This window comes from Colletotrichum graminicola (assembly GCF_000149035.1).
Source record: "Colletotrichum graminicola M1.001 genomic scaffold supercont1.45, whole genome shotgun sequence".
Taxonomy (NCBI): domain Eukaryota; kingdom Fungi; phylum Ascomycota; class Sordariomycetes; order Glomerellales; family Glomerellaceae; genus Colletotrichum; species Colletotrichum graminicola.
This window is the reverse complement of record NW_007361049.1, coordinates 378,995-399,127: the sequence shown is the minus strand read 5'-3', so window position 1 is coordinate 399,127 and position 20,133 is coordinate 378,995. Positions and strand designations below refer to the sequence as shown.

Genomic DNA, 20,133 nt, shown 5'->3' with positions numbered 1-20,133 from the left:
TAGGATTTAAAAACTACACAATAAGACCCTAGAAGTAGTATGTGCTCTTATTAAGTATAGTATAATACTATAATTAGAGGAGAAAGGTAAATTCCTTAATAAAGCTTAATAGTGGTTAAATTATAAAGAGAGTAGTACGATTAAGAGTAAATTTCCTTTTAAACCTTAGTCTAACTAAATAAAAAGTATATATATAATTAATTAATATTTCTTTTTAAGAAGCCTATTTACTTAAGGGTTATATACTAATATAACCTTATAGTACGTCTTATAGTGTTAATTTAACTTAGTAGCTATACTTATATTCTTTTATCCCTTATTAATAATTAGAGTGCTATAAAGCCTATAATAGTAGATAATATCCTCCTAAAGAAACTTTACTATATTCTTAGAGGTAGTATTCTTAAGGATTCTTACCTTAATATAGCTAGAAAATTTATAGTAAGCTTTAATAACCTTTTATTTACTAATATACTATATATCTAAGTAAACCTAAGTAAATAAGTAGTAAGATAGTTTAGTAAAGATATAAAGGTTATTTATATACTTAAATTAAGCTCTCTAATATAACTTATAGCTTATAATTAACTTTCTAACTTAGGTATATATCTCTAGCTAAAAGTATTATTTAGTAAGGTAAAAGTAAGTAGCCTTATATCCTTAGTGCTTTAATTTATTATATACTTTAGTAATTAACTCTTAATAACAGCTTAGATTATTAATAACCCTCTATAGGTAAAAAGAGGTCTTTATCCTCTATTAAAATAAGATTTAATCTTATATTATAAATTATATAGCTAACTACTTAAACTAGTAAAACTAAGTAAGGGAAATCCTAAGAGGTCTTTTAAGTAAAAGTAAGAAATAAGTAATTTATTTTAAGTTAGTTAACTATTATTTTAGTATAAAGAGGTCTACTAGAATATTAATATCTTAGTTCTAATTAGTTATATTATTATTTTAGCTATATATATAAATAATAAAGTTCTATATAATATAAAGTTAAAGTACTTTTATATTAATAAAATCTTTAATATCTTCCTCTTAATTTACTTCTTTAATATTTAATAGGCTAGAGGGTTTTTATAATAATCTATTTACTATAGTGTTTTTCTTACTATTAATATACTTAATTTTAAAGTTAAAAAGCTAGATTTAAAAAAGCTACTTTATTATTATTACTAAAGGTAAGTTATTTACTATACTATTAATTTATATAATAAGGACTTTTATATTAGTCTTTAAAAAGAATTAAATACTAAAAAAGTAGTTATATAGTTATTTAAGGCTTATTAGAACGCTTTATATTTCTAGCTTTCTTATATTATAGTTTAGCTTTAGTTTACACTAAATTCTACTCTTATACTATAAAACAGCCTACTTCTTATTAATAATTTATCTTAGTATAGCGCCTTATCCCTTAACGCTAGTATTTATTATTAGGATAATCTAGCCTACCTTAAGGCTATAGTGTAATATAATTAAGACTAAAGCCTTAGTAATAGTAAACTTAAGTACTTCTATAGCTTAAGTATAATCTATATTTTACTAAAAGGACTAATTCTTTTTAAGAAGAAAGTATAAAGGCGCTACGATTAATAAGAAGTTCTAAACTTAATACTTATAAAAAGTAATAATCCTTAAGAAAAACTAGACTTTTAAGACTAAGGAGCACTTCTTTTACTTAAGAATCTTAATAACTTTTACTTAATTTAGCTAGTGCCTATTTATACTATATAAATACCTTATAATTACTATAAATATTTAGTACTATTAGGACTTAAGTATAAAAATAGTATATCTAGCTAACTTAATATTAAATAAGACCTAATTAATATTCCTTAAATATTTATAAATAAATTAGTAAATACTAAAATAAGTAAGTAATTCTTTATTATTATACTTTAATTAAAGACCTTTAACTATAATATTATTTAAAGAAGCACTATAGTATTTTAGAATTAAGTTATAAAAGATTTAAGTTATAATCTAATAAAACTAGGCTACTAAATTTATTACGCCCTATAGAAAAGTATAGTATTAAAAGAGGCCTAGAGATATTAGAAAGGTTATTAGATTATAGCTTTTCTTATTAAGTATAACTTAATTATAACCTAAAAAGAAATTAAAAAAGAAGATAAGCTAGTTTATAGTATATTTCTTAAAGAATTAATTTATAAATAAAGGCTACTATATATTATATAAAGTTACTATATTAACCTTTATAGCTAAGTTAATTAGTTTAAGGCTACTATTTTTCTTTAAGATAAAAAACTAAGAATTATTATAAGTAGTATAGCTTTTTTTAATAATCTTCCTAACTATTTATTACTAAATTACCTTAAACGCCTTTAGAAAGAGGGCTTTTAAGATTAAAATCCTTTTTACTTACTATACTTTATATAAAATAGTATAAATTACTTATAGTAAAGTAACTATTAGGTCTAACTAGCTATACTTTAAAAATTCCTATACTAAGGACTTCTCTTAATTAAGAAAAATATACTTAAATAAGTCTTTCTCTTTTAGTAATAAATATAGGCTATTTTTTATAATTACTTTAAGACACTTATTAGTAAGCCTAGATTAAGGCTTAATATTAGAAATCTTTAGTATAATAATATTATTATATAGTCTAATTTATTCTTAAAGCTTCTACTTTATACTTTTAAGCTTCTTAATTTTCTAGTATAAGTTACTATTAGGTACTAATCTATTAAATAAAGTATTATTAACTAGTTAGACCTTTTAATCTTTATATTTATATATTATATAGATTATAGCTACTTCTTTAACTTTCTTATACTAATAAGTAGCTTTATTCTAGTGTTTTTAGATCCTATAGTAAATTAACTACTCCTCTTAGTAAAAGACTAGTTTTCTTATAAATTTATTATAAAGATTTTTCTCTACTAGTTTATAGTTTTATTAATCTAATAAATATACTACTATTACCTTATAAATATAAGTAACTTAAAGTTTAATTACAGCCTATATAACTAAGGCTATAATCTCTTTAGCCTAGTTTTAATTAATTATAGCTACTATTTCTTTACCTTCTTTAAGGTTAATATCTAAGTAAAACTTATTAGATTTAGTAGCACTTCTAGGTTTACTACTAGAACTTAGTTTTCTAACCTAAAGACTATAATAATATAGTTATTAATTTATAGTAAGATATTAGTAATCTTAGTTAAGCTGTTTATTTTAATTACCTTAATAGGAATTTTTAAGAGGGCTTTCTTTATATAAATATATATAGTAATTAGTTACTTACTATACCTAAAAGAGAGTTAAGTGTCTTAAGTAAAAGACAGGCTTAGTAGAAGTAGATTAGTTATTTTTTATTTATTTTTAATAAAAAAGTAAGAGGTTACTTTATATTTATTAATCTAGATAATATATATAATAAGTAAGCGCGCTAGATAAGTAAGCGCGCTACTAAACTATAACTATCTAACTATCTAACCTTTCCTTTTTATTTCTCTACTAATAATAATAAAATTAACTTATAATAAAGCCTAGGTATAGCTAGCCGTCTAAGCGTATAAAAAAGATTTAAAACTTAGTATTTAAGCTATAGTAAAGATATATAACGTTAGTTATAATTTAGTAACACGTTAATTAAAAGGTATACTATTATAACATAATATTATACCTAACTTATAGAATTTAATAGAACTTAAAGAGAGGAAGCTAGTTAAGTTTATTCTTAACTTAAACTCCTAATTATTTTCTCCCTACCTTAGTAGTGTTAAAGAAATAGCTAATTAACTACTTACTAACTATAATATACCTCTAGTTAGTAAGCGCTAGGCCTTAAACTTTATTAAATAAACACTAAAGCTCTAAATATATTTTTTTATAAGTATAACTATAAAAGGGCTTAATATAAAGATCTAGACGTAATAAATATATAGTTTTACCTTATAGTAAATATAATTATAAAATATAGTATTATAAAGTCTAATATTTATAACTTTAATAAGACTAGCTTTATAATAGGCTAGATTATATTTAAAATAGTTATTATAAGCTCTAAAAGACGTTTAAATATAAAAATAGTATAGCCTAGAAATTAAGAATTAGTTATAGTTATTTAGGCTATTAGTTTATTTAGTTATAGCGTCTTACTATATATTATTATTAGAAGTAAAAATCTTCTCTCTACTTAGTATATAGAATCTAGTCTTTTATCTAACTAGGTTATTATAACGTTTAAAAATAGATAGATAATAAATAAAAAAGGCCTAAATTAGCTTTAGCACTTTAATTAATATTTAAAGTTATATATAAAAAAGAAATATTACCTTTTTATTATTAATAAGTATAAAAGTTATTATTCTATAGACTTTAAGCTATATTATAAGGAAAATAATATTATTACTTTTTATATACTACCTTATTTATTTTATTTACTTTAGCCTTTAGATATTAGGTGTTTTAGGCCTTTAAAGCTAGTATATAGTTAAGAAATTAAGGATAAGATATAATAAAGTAATACCTATATTATAAAAAATAACTTCTTTTTATTATTTTATAACGCCTTTAAGTAAGCTCTTATAAAAGTAAATATTTAAGGAGGCTTTAAAGAGGTAAGGCTTATCCCTCTAAGTCTAGAAAGTGTACTATTAAAGCTAGATATTAAGTTATACACTTTAATACCTCTAGGATCCCTTCTAATAACACTACTAGCTTAGACTTCTTAGACACTATATAACGTAATAGAGATATCTTCTTAAGGAACTCTTATTAAGGATTACTTTATTAATTATCTAGATAGCTTCTTAATATATAAATTAATAGCTACTAAGTATATTTTTAAAAAAGCGTTAGGAATTATATATAAGAATACTTTATTAAAGGCTAAAGTTAAAACCCTTTATAAGGAGAATAACCTACTTAACTAATATAAAAAGGTAAAAAAAATGTATCTAAAGTAAGGAGGGAGTCTTAGTGTAGCTAATATATAAGATATTTAGTTATAGAAAGAGGTAATAACCTAGATTAAAGAGGAAACGTATTAAAGTAGTAGTTATAAATTAAGGATAGAAATAGGTAAACAGTAGTATAGCACCTATAGGAACACTAGATATAATATATAAATATACTAGTTTAATAAAGAAATATCTAAAGAATAGGATTCTAAGTAGTTTAAATTAATTTTATTATTTTATAGTTACTTCTTAGTTATATTTATAAGGTAGCTATAATTAGGTAGCGCGCTTACTTATCTAGCGCGCTTACTTATTATATACGTTATAGTTATTATAAAAAAGCTAATAAAGAGATAGTTTATTTAAAAAAGAAGTATTTAGCCTATAAGTACTTTAGATATAATTATTTAAAGGTATAGTATAAGCTAAGCTTATAACTATTATAGAGGTACTATTTAGGTAAGAAAGATTATAAGGAAAACAGCTTAACTATTTATAGTATAGAGATAGGTAATCTAGCCTAAAGAAATATATATTCTTTAAGTAGGTTAGCTGCGTAGAGATAAGGTTTAGTTTAGAATAACTATTTCTCTAGTCTAGAGAAATCAGCCGACCGGAGCCGGATGCGCGTGATGCACATGAGGGCATCACGACACCCCCAAAATAGGCGATGTTATCTCTTACCCATTCTGCAGCGGCTCGCTGATCCCACAAGCCGAAGTTGCCGCCCGCCTCGCCGTTGTTGTCGTTTAGGAGAGCATCGCCCGCAAGAAACCCAAAAATATTGAGACGATATCTAATGGCTACAACGATTGAGTTCAGCCCGCCCGTGGTGATTAGCTCCGTCGCATCCATCCCTGGTTCGTGCGAGGGATCGCCTGTCTGGAACCAACCCCCGTGGATCCAAAGCTGCACAGGCCATTTCTTGTTCTCCTCGCCCTCCGCTGGCACCGGAGTCCATATGTTGAGAAATAAACAGTCCTCACTGTAAATGTTCTTTCCACCATCAGGCTTCACGACGCTCCAGACCTTCTGGGGGCAAACTGCTTGAAACTTTGTCGCGTCGTATGCGCCCCCATTGGCATCGGCGTAAGTGTAGCCGGCAGGCAAGGGTCGCGGTTTGCGCCATCTGTGTTCGCCAGTGGGAGGTAGGGCGTAAGGGACTCCAGTGAAGCGACGGGACTTCTTGTCGAGTTGGAGGCCACGAATTGTGCCTCGGTCGCCCAAGCTGAGCTCAACTGGCGTCTCTTGATACGAAATATTGTTGCCCATTGTAGTTCTTGCTTTTGTGATTCAAATTCCGCTACGCGAAGCGGCGTAGCCAAGAAGTTGTCACAATATGACTCCTGTCTGATCAAGATACCATGAAGGGGTTTGGATATGTCTCGACAGAACTAAACCACGGGGTGGTCTGAGATCTCTTCCGGAGCGGGGCCGATAACGGCCTGAGTTATCATTATCCGGAGTTTCCCGGTTTAGATCGGATGACAAGCCGGCCAACCCAGCGGCGACTGTTCTACTGCGCTTGTTGAGTATTAACAAGGAGACAGCTAGACTTTCTTTATCTCGGTTAATCTGACAAGCATCACGTTATGTTTGCGCAAGGAGTTAAAGACGCCTTGTCAACGACGGATCCATGGTGAACGCATCTGGGATGTTGGCATGTTAGGTTAACAGGAGATTTTCCATAGGACTAAGCGCATAAACTGTCAGAAAACACGCCTTAATTAGTCTGGAAAAGATTCCAGATCCAGATGATGTCTAGAGAAACATCCGTATCAATGCCATCAAGCCGTGAAGCCTCCAACTGCTGCAGCTACTTTTTGAGGTCAATGCGAGCAGGCGAAATGTCACAATTTTAACATCTGTCGCAAAAACAACGCTATTAATTACAAGAAGCAATTAACGCCTTATGTACTACAACACCCCCCCCCCCCCCCCCCCCTAGATTGCAGAGATCTATCTTTATAATCTATCTGCCTATATAATCACTAGGTTAACAGGGAAGCTATTATAGCTACCCCCTTAGGCTTACTTTCTAAGACACTTTATATCTACTAGAGTTAAAACGCTCCCTGTCTATGGCTTGCGCGGGATTTAAGCCCGCAGGGTTTATAACGCTTAGACGCTAAATTCTAGGGCTAGTGCTATTCTAGCACACTAGAGCAAACTAGGCTTATAACTGTCACAAAAACAACGCTGTTAATCGCAAGCAGCAATTAACGCCTTATGTACTACAACAGCATCATAATGCCATATGAAGGCAACATTCTGGGTCTGGTGATGTTGCCTATCGTCAGAATAGGGAAACCTGAAGAATTTGCTTACCTGGCGGGCTTCCGACTTGGGTACGAGTCGGAATAGATTTTGGTCACTTCTATGGCCGTTGGCGAGGGACGCATCTCTTCAGGCGGCTGTCAGCATGTCAGGTTTTACAGCTTCTACCAGTATCGGCGCTGAAGGCTGAAATGATAAAACTAGCGTGTTTGTTGCATGACTAACTGTACTCTATCTTCTAGCCTTGCAGAGTGTCAATTGGATCTATCGGTCTTGCGTTGCATTGAATGGCTGGAAATATCAATAATATGTCCGGGTAGATAGTAGCTATATCAAGCAAGGTATAATCGGAACAATACTAAGGGCTAGTCCTTTACTCTAAGCCCTTGTATTGTCTCCTTTATCTACTGGTATGACCTCTACAGGTCCATTCACTGTCTTTGGATTTTCAAACGGCGCCATACCCTTTTTGACGGCAACGTTGTCCTCAAATGCCCCATAAATGTCGATATGGTCTTGGTAGCCAAGTCGCGGTGGCTTGAAAGCAAAGGTCAAAATTGCGTAGAGTGTTCCAGCCTCCAGAAACCCAAAGATGTAGTTGCCAAGGTAGTACTTGTAGAGCCCATCATTGATCCTGACACCCGGGTTGACTGCCGCAATCATTCCAGGCATGGCGGGAACGAAACAGACAACCCATGCGACGAATGCTCTCCAATTGAAGCCATAGAAGTACCAATAAGCACCATCTTTTGAGCCAGTGTACAGCTGGCTGACTTCGATCTTTTGACGGCGGATAATGAAGTAGTCGGTCATCATGATGCCTGTCAACGGCCCCATGAAAACAGAAAAGCTGGCTGCCACGGCTACGAAAACGCTCGCAGTATTGTAGAACTCCCATGGCTGAACTGCCCACGAGAGTGCAGCTGCCAAAAGCGCACCGCGTCTAATAGTGATCCAAGTTGGAACGAGACCTGCGAGATCCATGCCGGCAGCATATCCGTTGCCGAGAATGTTTTCAGCAACCTGGCCGAGGACAAAACCAAGACTGCAAAAGAAAGCACCGGCTCGGGACTGTGAGTTGTAATCATCCATCATCCACTGTGTGATGACCGTCAAGGGATTCCACATCGGTTCCTCCAACTCCCAAATTGCCATTGAGGCAGAGGCCGTTAAGATTGCGAAAATGGGGACGATCATTCCAGGAATAAAAAGAGAAAAGACGATTCCGGGAACTTGGATACCCTGTCTGCGCGCAAAACGGGTAAAGTCACTCTGATTGAGAATGCCGGCAGAAATGTTGCCCACTGAAGCAATGATGCCGTAAACCCAAGCCCATTCCTTGCTAAGCATGGAAGCCTGTTTTGCCCCTGTCTCAAATAAGGGACCCGTACCGCCAGTATTGCATGCCCAAATCGTGATGCCCATCATGGCGACGAAAACTATCAGATTGGCAATAATGACTGGTATTTTCGCTTTCTCAACCCTGATGAACTGTCCAAAAACTTTGATCAGTATATTATGTGCGTATCATGTGAAGTGGTGCGCACCGATGACACCTGGGCTGGCTTACAAGAAAGGGGACTGAAATGAGGTGAAAAATAACAAAGCCCACTAGGTCTCTGGTCACCATATGAGCACTCTCTGGAAGCGTGTTACGCATCATTAAAAAGTCGTAGCTCCAGCTGCTGAGCATTGCGGAAACACAGAGCCCGCCTAGCCATGCCTGAGACCCATACCATACAATGGAAAGCATGATTCGGATCAGCTGCCCGATGTAGGCGCCGTTCATACCAAGAATAATCCTGGATCGGGCTGTTAGTTCAATTCACTCCAGCTTCATGCAGAGCCTGGCGGCTGAATTGGTCAGTTACCTTTGAGAAACAGTGAAGCCAATATGCCACTCCGATCCCATCCACCCATTTCCAATGACAAGCAGGCAAATAAGTACCCTGGCAATTATCATAAGGCCGATGGTCTGTGGAATGGTGAGACCCAGAGACAAGAGAGACGCTGCGCCGGTCCAAGCTGAGATACAGAGACTGGATACCATATTAGCTGCTGTTGGCCTCGTGCTTATCTATAACCCCGAACTTCCACTTACTTGGAGATGGACCCGAACCCGAGGAAGGCCCACAGGCCCCAGGTTCGCCGGGACGGGGGGAGAGGTGCTATATCAGGATTGATCCATTTTGTTGTCTCGTAGCCGTGTTCTGTGTCATCACGAACTCGAAACCTTTCGAGAAGCCTTCTGGCCATTGTGTCCTGTTATTGATAATAACGGGATGAGGTCTGCTAAGTGGTACCAACCACCACGGCGCAAGAGATAAGACGAGTGTATGTTCAATAAAACACTATCATCGACTAAACCTGAGGTTGTTACTAAGTTCGTTGAGAAACTCTAGATTTACAACAGGTGGAACTATTCCATGCGACCATCAGAAAACCGCGTAAGCGGTCACCTGAAGAGCAGACTCGGCTCTTAAGTCAAGCGCATACCCTTGGATCCCTCTCTCTATCTCTCTCTCTTTCTCTCTCTCTCCCACACACACACACGTATAGGCAATTGGACTGGTCCGCCTAGAGCTTATCAAATGGTGGTGGAACCACAGATGCATGACGGTCTTATCAGATTTATTAATCCCTGAGCAATTCCTGGAGTCAGCAGGCAAATTCCACTAACCACAATCCGGTTCAATCCGAAGTTGCATCATACCCCGCACTTGATTCAAGTATTTTGTGTCCACCAACCTCAGGCTTATTACTGTGGGAATAGCTCCCTTGAAGAGGAAAACCGGTTGACGATTTAAACCACTTGGACCTCCAGTAGGCTGGTTAATGGGTTCGCAGAGAGATTCAGAAAATTTGAGCGTACCGTATACTATGAGTAAATCCGGCTTTCACGGTTATTAGGCTGACCTATTGAATGCTTCTGCCAGCAATAATGCTCTATTCGAACCGAAACGTTGGGCTGTATTTTCACTAACCGCTTTACCCTTTGTCGTTAGCCTATACAAAAGGAGAAGCCGGATTCACCCAATGTGTACGATACCTGTATGAATCTCATACGACCTCCACCCTGTTATCAGATCATCAGTGCTTGCAGTACGGGCTTTTCTCACTTTATATCAAGATAGCTTGTGATGATAGCGTGGATACGCAACGTGGGGGCCGCAACGTGGAAGTCATGCTAAGGTTATGATCCCGAGCCAGCGGTCACAACAACCTCACTGACCTAAAGGTCAATCAACAAGAATACGGAGTAGCGGAGAAGCCTTCTTCAACTTCTAATTTTCCTCTATTCCAAGTAGCTGCCCGATTCGAGATCATGTTCTGCAGGCTGCGGGCTTGGCCCCCGCGTAGACTTCGGAATCATATCGGCAAACATTCGCCCGGGAATGTCCCCGCCCGAACCATCCAATTCCAGTTCCTGCCTTCGTCTCTCTCTTTCCAAACCCTTCCTTGGACGAATTTTCTTGTTCGCTCAACCGTTGCTGTCTTTCTATGCGAACCTATTGCATCAAAAACCTGGAGGGCTGCAGCTCTGCCATCTGCATCCAAGATTTCGCAGGCGGCCATGAAGACCGACCAGAGTAACATCTTGGACTCTGATGGAGGCCCGTTTGTGTACAGCATGATTTCGTGGGCTTTATTAAGCACTTCATCATTTGCTTCCAAGGATGAAAGTGGTGGTCGGAACAGCCGATGCAGATACAAGAGAGCTCCTGCACGGTAGCAAGCAGCTTGAGCACGAAACTTGCGTGATGACCGGAACGGAAGCTTGCTGATTATCGTGGGCTTCCATGGCTCCGGAGGCATACGGACGGATTCTGTTTGGAAGAGAAGATTCAAGTACCAACTATCCAACCAGTTATAAGTACCTGTAGGCACAGAAGATGTCTCTTCGTGGCTCGACTTTCGAGTACTGTTCACTGAGAGAGCAGTTGATAACGGTAGTTGCATAATGTCCCCGAACATCTTCAGCCAAGACACAAGCTCTTCCAGCAACGGCACGAGGCCAAAAGTATAGCCCAGTAGCCGGTCGGGCTTAGTTGACTCATCCTCAAGCCAGATATGGCTTGGAATTCTGGGTCGATGGGGTTGGACCAGTGAAACGACAAGATCCTGCCTTGCCAATGCTCTGAGGTAGTATCTCGCAACAGAAGAGATCTCTACCCCTGTTGAGACTTGGTGACTGATAAGGGAAGCCACGTTGGACAAGACGCCCGTGATAGTCGCATGGTGACCAGACTGCGTAAACGAGCTGGGCCCAGTCAGCATGCAATCCATAGCGCCATTTTACCCAAGTTTAGCCAGGTCAAGGAGGAAGGGCCCGAGAGGAAGACTAAGCTCTATGGCGCATAGGCCCAGTAGCAGAAAGAGGGCCTTTTCGAAATAGTGACATGAGGAGTTCATTTTCCTCAAGTTGGCAAGTATCTCATATCACTCCCCTTAGGCGGTTGTAGATAGAGTTGTGGCAGGACAGGCTTTCGTTGTCACCTCCCCCTTCCTCCTCGGAAATGCGCAATGTATTCCTGCAGCTGTGCTTTTCCGACTGGGAGCCCTGTTTTGGGCTAAGACAGACAAGGGTAAATGTACTCTGGATAACGGTTCGTGGTAACCGATGATATGTCTAATCTTATCAGATCATCTCAGTTCGGATTGGCCCACAGACTGTAATGGTTGACCAATATTATTGACGAGGGGGAAAACTTGCGGCGACATGCCAGAGCACACGTACAGGCAAGATCCCGGCCTGTTTGTCCGTTCTTGCCCAATCTTTAGCAGGGGTTTTCACGGGATATCAATGCAAACAAAATCTTTGTTTTACACTCGCAGCAGCCTTACAATTATACGAGACTCGAAGAATTTTGCGACATGCTCTGCAAGACCTGGGCATCTTTACATGGGTATTCTGGGGGGGTATGATCTGGTACCATCCAGTGTCACCACAGCGCGAGTGTTCTAAAACGACCAGCCGTCCATCCTAAGTCTCGGTGCGCTTTATCCACTAATATTATGCGTTTATTGGCGTACAACTACCGGAACACCAGCCCCGTGAGCATGGAAGAAAATGCCGAAGGACTCTAGCTGCTCCAGAAATTCCCACTAAATACGGATACAGTGGCGACAATCGACTATGATCAAGGCTCAAAACGACAATGACGACGAAAGCCAGTACTCGTTCTCGATCTGATGACTTAGAGAGCAAGGCTTCTACAGCAGAATTTGCGTAACAGTCGCAGTTGACTTTTAAAGATCGAATCGGTGTTTTGACTACTTCCGTATCAATTACTCGGGCACAGGGTCGAACCAAAGATCAACTCCTCAGAGAACCATCAAATATCACCGGTCGAAGGAATCGCCACAGATCTTCTGACTCAAATCCCCTGACAAAGAGGCCTTGTAAAATACAGCGCGGTGATAGGTGAGCTGCGGAATATTTAGGCTTGGGTTCCCATTTACTATGATCCAAATCCGGGTCCGATCCGCGTGGTGGAAAGGCAGAACCCGCCCAGTTTCCTGTTTTTTGTGAATATTTCATTGTAGTACTGACATCTTACCGCACGCTTCACGCTTCTGGCTCCGCGGATGGCCGGGTGAGGCATACAATGGGAAACGGCGTGGCTGTGGCTGATCTCACCATTTCTTTCCCCTTAGCCCCAAAACCGATGACATCAACGTAGATCCCCTGGTTTTGATGTGGCGCTAATGCCCTCATAGCCATCGCGCCCACACCGCCGGCAAACAGGCAGCCAAGTCGTTGAAGGAGGGCAGCCACTCGTATTGCCCGATCGGGATGGGCTCTGCTGACGCTGTGCCGCAGACGATGTCATTGGGGTTGTGCTGCTCCGTTTTGATTTGAGCAAGTGGCATCCTGTCATAAGAAATCTCTGGTAATTAATATGGTGAGCTAGCAATGACGCTCTTGTGCGTGCCTCACGCTTGAGGAGGTTGCCTGTCGACAAAGCCCTTCCATCTTGGGCACATTAATATAATACAATCATTGTCCCTCGCTGTTATTACATTGTGCTCATCACCTCGACTTCAGACGCGGTTATTATACAACTCATACCGATAGTAATCCACCATTCTACTTCAATCCCTTCCCCCCGAACAAAACAACCCACTATGCCAGCCGTACACATTAACACGGCCAATGTTGCCCGCGAGATAGAGGGCCTTGTTATCAGGACCACTTCGCGTTCGGGCAGTACCTTTAACTCAACTCACAAGACGGTGCGAGTTATCGGTGGAGGCATCATCGCAGCGATTGTCATCGGCGCAGTCATCTTCATTGCTCTAGTACTTATCTGCGCCTTCTGTCTTTTACGCCGCCATAAAAGACAGAGTGCAAGACGCCAGCAGGAAATGGAAAAGTACTATGGCGAAAGCCGATCAAGTAGCGGTACCGATGTACCAACTGGCCCAGCTCCGGGCCAAGAAGGCTACGGAAACTCCAACAAAGGCTATGGCTATGGCCAAGGTACCGGCTATGGCTACGCACACACTGCCCAGCCAGGTCAGGCTGACTATGGTACGCAAAATACTGGTGGCGTATCTCCCATGGCACCTGCGTACACTGCGGAACATGTTACCTCCAAAAAGTAATTGCCTGAGGGTTTACAACTTCTTTTTCGATTTGACGACACAAGTGTTATTGAGAAAGTGGGAGTTATGTTTTCCACCAGCCTGCCTAGTATGGGTGCATATGTTACGACAATAACTGTTTACGAAACTGCGATACCTTGGGTTAATATCATAATACAATTGAAGCTTTCATTATGACGATGTATCAACCATGTGAGATTCTGGTCATTGTGGTGAACAATGTCAAAGGGCATGACCACTAGCATATACCCAGCCTACAGTACGCAGAATGAGGGAAAGGTAGCAATTATGTCTCCGATTATGCTAAGCCCAAATCATATAAGCTTTTGGCGCAACAAATGACGCAGCCTGTATGATAGAATCGAGTGCTTTTCTAGTCCCAACTGGATTTCACATTTCCTCTGCTCTTATGATTGATACGCTTCTAGGCTAAGGTGCCATTTGACACCGTCACACTTTCTTGTGAGTTGCCTGCATCTATACTTGTCGGGCTCATCTTCTCCTTCTCCTTGCCCTTGGATTCATTCCATTCTGCATGAGGGATTGACATCCAACCCCATATAGCCACGGCACTGACGAGAACAATGGCCGTCAGGATACCTGCGCCGGCACGATCGCCGGCGGTGACGGGCGAGTGCTCCCTGAAAGGGTGCGAGTTTAAGCCGGCATTTGGGTCACCTTTGGAGGTGCCGCCCGTATCATTCGTGGCCGGAGGATCGACATCCAGGAGGCTCTGTACCGCTGCTAGCACGTTCATGGCCTCGCCAGCTCCGCTCGTCTTGTCTACGGCCGGGTCGACGAACTGACCCGTCGTCCAGTAGAAACCGCAGACCCGCCCTGACGCACCACCTGTGCACTGGCGGATAGCTGCTGCGGTAGAGTTGCGCAGGACAGGCAGGATAAGGTCACGGGTCGAGGGCACAAGTTGTGTCACCACGGTCATCCAGCGGTGGAGGTAGCCCTTGAAGCTCAGCATGTCCTGCGAGCAACGTCCGGTTTCGAACTCGCAGGGGATCTCATAGGCGGCACCATCAGCGAAGAAGTCGTCGATCGCGCGGTTCGCCAAAGCTTGAGTGCGGTCGAACCACTTTTGTTCTCCTGTCTGTATGGACAGTTAGGCCCTGCACAGGTCCATCATGCACAAAGCATGCAATAGGAAACTCACATAGTTGGCGAGAAATGCACAGCCCTGCATCAGGATGGCGATGTTGTACGAGAAGGTAGCCTTGAAGATGTTTGTGCAGTTTTGAGGAACGTGGGCACCGTCATACACCCGCACAGAAAATGTTAGATATGGATACCATCATAATACCTTACAATTTCGAACCAAAACTCACCATCCAGTTCTCATGGTCGATATAGTTCACGGCCCACAACCAATCCCAAGTCTCCTCTGCGTATCGGGCATACGTATCATTCCCGGTGTAGCGGGCCAGGCGAGCGCCGATGTTAAAGAAGCAGCCGTTCGAGATGGTGTTCTTGTAGTCGTAGCCAACATTGGTTCTGGGTACCTGCCATCGCATTCCTCCACCGCAGGCGCTGTCATGTCTCTCTGGGTCTGCCTGAGTTGTCCACACAGCTTGGGCGAGGGCGAGCCACTGTGGCTTGTCTTCAGGCGGATCCGGGAACTTGTTCTCGGCGGCTAGCATCGCTGTCATGCCCCAGAAGCCCTGGTCGTCGTTGCCCAGCGAGAGTGTGTGGTTTCTAGGCATATAGTCGCGATCGCTTCCTGTCTGGTGCAACATCCCCTCCATGATGACGTGGTTATAGCTGTCGTCGCCCGTGTAATACCAATAATCGACATATGTCCCCATCATAGCACCGCCCTGCCACCAATAGTAGTCACCCAGGCCCGAGTCTGGTGGTCCTGGTAGGATGCCTGGGATCATCCCCGTTTGGTTTCCGTCATAAAATTTCATGAGGTCGTATGCGAGTGTGCTTGCGGTTGTGATGATGTCCTCTGTTAGTTGACATGCGGATTAGATACTTGTCTTAGGTTGAACAATATGCGTTGAATGAGAGCTACAATTGACTCCCTACCTCTTGTGTCGATTGAATACGCCGCACCTGCAGAACCGGAGAAGGCCAGCAATGCCACAGGCAAAGCGCCCGAAAGAAGAGACAGCATCTTTTTGAGCGAGTGACTGGGGGCGTACAAGCCGTTTTCCAGGCTAGGATCCCACTTTCGAGAAAACGAGCGATAACTTGGTATATACGATCAGTAGCACATGGCGAGTAACCTCGCTAGAACGGAAAGTCGGCGTAGGTGCGGCAACGATTCAGGAGCAGAAAGAGGATGCAAAGGTTGGCTGAATGTTCAAGAAAAAGGCTGTGCAACAGCCTAGTCTTGTATCGTATTTCCCGTTGAATAAAGAAAGCCACACTTTCCAGAAGTATTCGCTCTACAGGTGTCAGCGGAATGGTTTTGCTGCCGGGGTGGGTGGGGTCCAAGTCGTACGTGAAGATTCGGGTTGGTGTTCGTTTTGGGCGGGAACCGTAGGACCAACCGCGAGAAAAGGTGCGCCGCTCGAGGTATCAAAGTAGTAGAAACGCCGGAAGATGCGAGAGAAACACAGTTTAGACAGGATTCCCAGGGGTGAATCTGGGGAAACTTGATGGTGGCATACATGCCACTTTTGTTGTGCCTTCACGCATCTCTTGGCGAGCCGAGGGGGACGTCTCCGACGAAGAGGATCAAGGCCCTTGAGGGGCTTGGCAACATAGGCAAACAAGAGAGGCACTCGGCAACCAGAAGCTCAACCAACAAGTCGGAGAAGGCATGTTCCAAGAAGGAGGATGACGTGGTAGAAAGTCCTGGTGGACAACACCAAGGATCATAGCTCGCCTGGGCATTGGGGCGGTGCGGAGCTGCCATCCAATCTTGGCTCGGGCTCTTTCAGGCGGGTAGTGCTTCGCCAAGCCAAATACGAAGACCGCGACGGGAATGCGCCCAGGGATGGCGGCCTAGGCAAATTTCTGCTGGGCTTTGGCGAGTCTGGGCGCAATCCATATTTGTGCGCTCATCTGTCAGACACGCGGGCCAGGGAGGGGTCTTCGGGTCACTTGGTGGTTTCGTCAGCCCAAGCAGTGGTGGCAGATCAGATTATGGCGCATTATGCAGGTGGTTTGGCGGCTTCTTCAATCCCTGAACTCACCTGCCCTTTGAGTGACGAGAGCAGCGGTGACATTGTGGGAAGTCGATCTTGACTACCAAATGGCGTCGAAGGGACTGCCACTGCACGTGGTTTGCGTTCTCGACGCTTAGATGGTTGCAATTTTCCCCAGCGCACTTGGACCAGGATTGGTCAGCTTATGCCCGAGCTGAGATTCAGTCTCTCAGCTTTAGTTTGGCTTGGCCTCATCTTCGCCCTTGCTCCAACATTGGCTATACCTCGACAGCACTGTGAAAGACATTCTGATTCAGTAGCTTGCACCAGCCTACTGGAATCAGCTCGTGCTGCGTTTGCCTGATCAAACGAGAAATCGAAACGTCTTGGCATTCATTAAAGTACATTCCGGCGGTAAAGTCACAGCGACACAGCTCCTCATGGCACTCATCACACTTAAAAGACGACGTGGGGAAATGGTAGCCCGGATTATTGACAAAACAAATAGCAGAGCCTTGTTTGGTGAGGATGACACCGCCTTTCTGGAAATTTTCTTTTCTTTTTCTTTTGGCCTTTAGATACACTGGAATATGGTTCTAGAAAGTCTGCAGAAATGAAGGCGATGGACATCGGGTACTCGCATTTTGCTAACAATTACCCCTATTTTTAACCCATAATGCACTAGAACTGGGGTTCTGCTCGTCTTCCTTGACCTGCAGCGTATTGCCAGCCTATTGTGATGGGCCAGAGAAACCCTTAATCAGTTGTGATGAACCGCAGCGTCTGGTCATTATAGAGAAAAGTAGTTGTCCTATTAAGAAAGTATGTATGAACCGGAGAAGCAGTAGAAATACCCTTCTCACATGGTCTGTGCGGGTGATACGCCACATACGTGCGTGGCGTTGTCTCCTGGTACTAGCCACACGAAGCTATTCCAGCTTCACGACATCAGTCCTTAAGTCTGATCTCGATGGACCCAACTGCCGGCTCATTGTCTGATTAAAGGTTAAGTAGTCAAGTTGATCTTAATTCATGGCCCCTTGTGGGCGAACATGTTTAATCAAGAATATCGACGCAAGACACTGAGGTATACGGCGATACATACCTCGGCAGACACCTTGACGTCAAAGCCTTGCATGAGGGAACGATGCACGTGTGATGAAACCTGACCTTGAAAGCCTCGGCTTCGCATTCTCAGGTTTCAAACACTCCAGCTTCATGCATACCCCGATGAAATAGAGTTTGGGCAGCCCACGAGTGCAGAACAAAAACCAAGGAATATGCCCCGAGTTTCCCGAAAACAATTTACTTTTCTCAATAAAACCATGGATCCGCTCAGTATCGTTACCGCCGCGGCATCTTTGGCTGGTGCTGTACTAAAGGCATCATTCAAAATCAAAGAAACCATCGACGCCTACGAAGATGCACCGCAGAGTATTGCTGACATAGCCGATGAGGTTCACGCGGTCCAAATAGCCCTTCGACAGGTTGAGAGTGTCGTGAGCCAAGATCCGGATGCCATTGAGCGGCTGGGATTGGAAGACGTCTTCGCAATCGCTGTCAACGGCTGCCATGCGACGCTTTTATCGATCAGCAAGGAATATGAAAATCTTTTCCTCCGTAGCGACTGGAAAGCTAAGATACAGGCATTATGGAAAGAGGGAGAGATGACTCGGCTCCTCGGTCGATTGGATCGAAAGAAAGCAACGTTGACGCTTTTGACCCAGACGTTGAATCTGTAAGACGGCCCTTGATGCGACGGCCTGCGAGTGATGACACTGACACAGTTCCAGGCGGTCTACCCAAGACATCAAAGCACTGTTAATTGAAGAAAAATCAACCCTCAACGCAGCGAAGCGAGACGTCAAGGAGCCGGCTGCATACTATCCAGACTTCTGGCCAACGAGCCCAAAATCCTTGGACGAAGGCAGTGTGGTTGGAATTCCCAGAAACAGAGATTCAGTCCTCAGTATCACGGAATTTGACTTCGACCATGATTTAATTAACACCAAGACCTATCGGCGTGCTCTACAAAGATATGTGGTTGCAAGTAAGGGGGAAGACACGATATTTAAGCAAGAGACGAAAGGCACGCCTGCTTGCAAAGAAAACCACAACACGCTATTGGAGAAAGAAGATGGCACTGGAGATCTTATCGAGTTTCCGACAAGCCCGTCTACATTGGAACCTTCGTCATCTCAGGCGACAACCATGTGCCTTGATCTGGAGGGCATTGAGTTTGATGTTCCACCTACCACGCCTCCTAAAGAAACCATAACACCACCACTGGAACGTTTTTTACTTGACCGCTCAAAGACTGATACGGCCCTAAATTCGTTGAATGTTATGCCCGAGGATGCGAACACAAGGCAACGGTTTCCGCCAATCAAGAAAGACAAGGGCTTGCCACAGCACCTCATGGCAGGGCTGGTGGCAGAGAAGTATCATCGACGAAAGAAATATGGAAAGCCTGACTTTCTCGAGACATGCTCGCCATTACAAAGGCCCGATATATCGCCCATCCCCAAGCACATGGCAGATTCTGCCCCAAGCTCGTCTCCGCTTGAGGACGCAACACCGAGCATGTGTACTGCGGGCCTGACAAATAAGAAACTACAAAAGCTTGAACATCGACGGAAGTGTGACCGGCCTGCCCATAACAGACGACGTCATGGAAAAGAATTATTGCACGCACGAAGTTCCGAGGAACCAACCCCGAGCTTGAGCTCTTTAGATTCAGTCACGGAGGCTTTACAAAGTCTTGGGCTTCCACCACCGCTTTCGCAGCCACCGAGGCCTTTTGGTAGAGAAAGAAGGCGACGCAAGCAAACATCCTAGATCTCTCCAATAGTGGTCTGGGATAGAAACTAATGCAATAGAAATTGGAGATACATATGGCTTTTTTGAAAACTCAATACTCTCTGGTCTGGTTCCTCTCCTACTCGACGGAAAACAAGCTTACGAATAGTCGATGGTTAGAAACATTGTCTAGTAAAAATTCAAGATTGTCTTTCTTAAACTCTTGATAATTTTTCAGTCATTATTTTCTTCAAAGCTGGTGTGTCTTGAGTCTACCTCCGCTTGGTAAACATTTGATGAAGTGGCAACCCCATATAACCCTTTCTTCCTGCCCTGAAAACGGTATGGACATTGAAATTGGTACAAGAGTAATTATCTATTCGATGATTAGGTTGGAAGTGGAC

At 41.9% G+C, this 20,133-nt stretch overlaps 5 protein-coding genes across 5 annotated transcripts; 2 read left to right on the top strand and 3 right to left on the bottom strand.

Annotated features, from left to right (window-relative positions):
• Nucleotides 1-5,621: 5,621 nt before the first annotated feature.
• On the bottom strand, nucleotides 5,622-6,209 carry GLRG_09178 (uncharacterized protein; the record flags this gene model as incomplete). The annotated part of the gene is made up of 1 exon (XM_008099863.1): nucleotides 5,622-6,209. A coding segment is annotated over one exon (588 nt), but the record flags the coding sequence as incomplete, so codon positions are not given.
• A 1,383-nt stretch (nucleotides 6,210-7,592) lies between these two features.
• On the bottom strand, nucleotides 7,593-9,470 carry GLRG_09177 (NCS1 nucleoside transporter; the record flags this gene model as incomplete). The annotated part of the gene is made up of 4 exons (XM_008099862.1): nucleotides 7,593-8,705; nucleotides 8,785-9,016; nucleotides 9,086-9,253; nucleotides 9,316-9,470. The coding sequence occupies 4 exons, from the start codon at nucleotides 9,468-9,470 to the stop codon at nucleotides 7,593-7,595; spliced, it is 1,668 nt and encodes a 555-aa protein (XP_008098053.1).
• Nucleotides 9,471-13,343: 3,873 nt separating this feature from the next.
• On the top strand, nucleotides 13,344-13,823 carry GLRG_09176 (uncharacterized protein; the record flags this gene model as incomplete). The annotated part of the gene is made up of 1 exon (XM_008099861.1): nucleotides 13,344-13,823. One exon carries the CDS (start codon nucleotides 13,344-13,346, stop codon nucleotides 13,821-13,823), a length of 480 nt encoding a protein of 159 aa, XP_008098052.1.
• A 424-nt stretch (nucleotides 13,824-14,247) lies between these two features.
• Nucleotides 14,248-15,742, bottom strand: GLRG_09175 (glycosyl hydrolase family 76; the record flags this gene model as incomplete). Its single annotated transcript, XM_008099860.1, has 3 exons — nucleotides 14,248-14,925; nucleotides 14,989-15,048; nucleotides 15,161-15,742. The coding sequence occupies 3 exons, from the start codon at nucleotides 15,740-15,742 to the stop codon at nucleotides 14,248-14,250; spliced, it is 1,320 nt and encodes a 439-aa protein (XP_008098051.1).
• Nucleotides 15,743-18,255: 2,513 nt separating this feature from the next.
• Nucleotides 18,256-18,672, top strand: GLRG_09174 (uncharacterized protein; the record flags this gene model as incomplete). Its single annotated transcript, XM_008099859.1, has 1 exon — nucleotides 18,256-18,672. The coding sequence occupies one exon, from the start codon at nucleotides 18,256-18,258 to the stop codon at nucleotides 18,670-18,672; it is 417 nt and encodes a 138-aa protein (XP_008098050.1).
• Between the last annotated feature and the right edge of the window lie 1,461 nt (nucleotides 18,673-20,133).